Source organism: Arachis ipaensis, chromosome B05 (genome assembly GCF_000816755.2).
Source record: "Arachis ipaensis cultivar K30076 chromosome B05, Araip1.1, whole genome shotgun sequence".
In the NCBI taxonomy this organism is placed as follows: Eukaryota; Viridiplantae; Streptophyta; class Magnoliopsida; order Fabales; family Fabaceae; genus Arachis; species Arachis ipaensis.
The window spans coordinates 116,882,541-116,886,068 of record NC_029789.2 but is presented as its reverse complement, the minus strand read 5'-3'; the positions used below and the strand labels follow the sequence as shown (position 1 = coordinate 116,886,068).

Below are 3,528 nucleotides of genomic sequence, written 5' to 3'. Positions count from 1 at the left end.
TTAACCTTTGTCAATTCAATAAATGTTAATTTCTCTGTTTTTTTCATTGTAGTTTGAACTTGTTTTGACAATATATATTGTTTTATTTCTTGATTAATGATTTTTCTCGTTATTTTGATCCAATTCTAGTTCTGATATAATTGTTTCATATTGATATTTGCTTCAATAAGGTGCCCAATTCAATTTATATTTTATAGGAAATATTTTCTCTCATGTAACTTGCCATAAAAAATTCGTTGTGTTCGCTTATTCTTTGGTAGAATTAGAATATATGGTGCAAGAGGCTTATTTTAAATGCAACTTATCTCCCTTAATGGGTGGGGCAAATTTGGGATTCTATGTACATGGATTTTGCCCTTTCAATCATTATCAAAGAAAACCCTGTTACGAGCTTGTGGTGATTTAAATAATCTGATATGTTATGAGAAATGACTATTGACTTTAAAATGATTTTTTAGCCTTAGACATGAAAAGTTTAGGTGTCTAAGAAATTTAATTTAATGCTAAGAATTACTCACCATTAAATCTCAGAGCTAGCTCTTTCTACATTCCTTAACAAGCTATATAAGATGAGTTTAGGTGGTATTGTATAATACTGTTTTAAGGGTTTAGCAATTTTCTTTAAAATAGAATGAAATTTAATGTATTATTTGGTTGTGAAGAGTGATTAGTTGATTTTTTTTCAAAATGATCCGCCCATAAGATGTTTAATGTTTGGTCAATACTCAATACTAATAAAATACATAAGATACAGAGAGAGTATACAATATTTAAGTCAAAGACTTTTAAATAGTGAAACCCACAACACATATTATTCACTATTGCGCTCTCTATATTCTACACACTTTTATTCCGTGTCAGAGTAGGCACCTAATGTTTTCACTATAGAAAAAGGTTTTTCTCACAAATTATTTTGTTGTTAAATTTTCTATTATAATATCTGCTTATGTTGTTATTTCTGTCAATTTTGTTCCTATTTTTTCACTGTGAGTTGTGTATGTGCATGTCTGGTGAGAATAGTTCATGGCAAGGAGTATGGATTCGGAGCACACGACTTCCCAGCCAGTGGAGTTTTTGAAGTAGAGCCAAGAAAATGTCCTGGATTTGTATATAGATGTTCTGTCAATTTGGGCCATGCAAATATGCATCCTTCTGAGTTTCGGATATTTATTGAGAATATGGCTAGTGATTATCATGGGGATACTTACCACCTTATATCTAAGAACTGCAATCACTTTACTGACGATATCTCGTGTAGATTGACCGGAAAGCGCATCCCAGGTTGGGTGAATCGACTTGCCAAACTAGGTAATAAGGTCATACATACAGTTAAGCAAATATTTTATCAATCTTCTCACTTTAGAGATGTATTATATTTCATGATTTTGTTTATTATGTCGACTAATTACTTATTATTTCATGGGACAAGAATAAGGTTGGTTTTTGTTACAAATATAGCCCAACCTTGGATCCATATTTATCAATGTTGGAGTTCTATTTTGTTAATTCCTTATCATATATATCCACCATGACCATAGATATAGCACATGACATAGTGATTGCAAACATGTATAACAATAATATAAGTGTTGCCTTTTGTCAAAATTTCAGGTTCTATATGCAGATGTCTACTTCCAGAAACTCTCCAGGCATCAACCGTTAAACAACTACCTGAATACCATTCAGGTGTGTACACTACTACTTCCTTTTAATTTTTCTTAGATTTCTACCACAGATGTTAATTCAAATTTAGATATAGTTTCTACACCATTGACACATTCATGGTGATAGAAGAAAATATAATAATAATTGAATTTAATTTTGTCCATTTTGAAAACTTAACATAAAAATTCTCAATTAAATTTTTTATATGGTCTTTGAGGTTCACGGCATGCACTAATTTGGTCCCTAAAGTTTCAATTGCACTATCGTCATCCCTGAGATTGAGTTCCAGACATCATAGTGGTCCCTCGACCCCTTCTCGACAGTGATTCAACAATCGGAGCGATAAGTTAGCACTCCCTTTCCACACTGGACAATGGTAAAATGCTTTTGGCATCCAATCAAAGCAGAAATGTCCAATTGAAGTGTGTGCAAACCGTTTTACATGCTCACAATTATCAAAGCGACGTTGTTTATACTTTGATTGGGCGTCAAAAGCAAATAGTATCATTTCACCATTATCTAGCACGATAAAGGAGTGTCAACACGTCACTCCGTTTGCTATGCCCGAAAGAAATCAAAAGATCACTATAGTACTCAAAGCTCAATCTCGAAAATGACAATAGTATAATTGGAACCTTAGAGACCAAACCAGTGAATAGCGTGACATGGATCACTTTGGGGATTTAGTAAAAAAAAATCTCCATTAAAACTTATTTTTTTTAATAATTAATAACATGTTTCTAACATAAGCTTTTTCATTTTATTGGTCATGACTATTTGCAGAAGATGAGGTTGCGGATTCCCTTCCAACTGACACACCAAATATATCAACTAATAATTCAGATGATGGGCAAGAAAGGCGCCTTCTATCACCTAAGGCTGGAACAGATGACGTTTCGTTTATTAAAGAATCTCCCTCAAAAAAATGAGAGATATTTTAGGTGAGGAAAATGCTTGGAACAATACAAGCCATCTTAGCATGAGAATTTATTTGTCCATATGATCGAGTTGAACAATTTTTTATGCCAGAACCTAAGAATTCTTTCGTGTCCCTTTCCATTCTTAAGTACATTCATTGTATCATGTTTTTGTACGCTAACATTAACCATAGATGGCTAAATTTTGTGTTATAAAGAGGTGACTTTCTATAGCATTGTATACGAAAAATGTTAAGTTATTCATACTTTTTTTTTTTATTGTATTTGTTATGCATTTGAGTCAACATTATCTAATTTTTCATTTTTTTCCCATAAAAATGTTAACCTTAGCATTTTCCTAATTTATATTAGAATGTGACCCTTGGGATGCAGAGCTACTAAAGTTATTTTTAATAATTATGATGTTAAACTTTTAATAATTATGTTAATTATAATTGGATAATCGGATTTTAAGAAGAAAAGTGGAGGAAAAAAAACAAAATGAATAAAATATAATTGCATTGATTTAAAAATTTTTCCTTTCTTGATATGATTTGACCTCTGCACTAAAATCTAGTTGGATCGATTTTCCAAAGGTAGTTTGATATTTTTGAATATCTTATCCATTAGCTATTGGAGTTTAGATCACTTTTTATATATATTAAAAATTAAAAACTACATAAACGAATAAATTTTAAAAGAATGGTAGAATAAATGGTGTGAGGCTGGTTGAAATTGATGGAGTATATATGGAGACTGAAGAAACAAATTTTGAGGACAAAATTCTTAATTATGTGGGTAGGATGTAAAATTTTATAAATTATTAAATAATTAATTAATAAATTAATTATGAATTTAGGAGATTAGGAAATTAAATTTTGTAATTTAAAAAAAATAATTAAAATACGAATTAAAAACTGTAAATTTAAAGATTTTGACCTAAAAT

At 30.5% G+C, this 3,528-nt stretch overlaps 1 protein-coding gene across 1 annotated transcript in view; it reads left to right on the top strand.

The window, feature by feature from the left end:
- The window catches only part of LOC107642006 (deSI-like protein At4g17486), a 3,254-nt gene extending 388 nt beyond the window's left edge, over positions 1-2,866 (top strand). Inside the window, exons 2-4 of the mRNA XM_016345345.2 lie at positions 1,021-1,308; positions 1,612-1,686; positions 2,449-2,866. Coding sequence (XP_016200831.1) covers positions 1,021-1,308; positions 1,612-1,686; positions 2,449-2,594 — 509 coding nt within the window. The 3' untranslated portion in view covers positions 2,595-2,866. The remainder of the gene's footprint in view (positions 1-1,020; positions 1,309-1,611; positions 1,687-2,448) is intronic.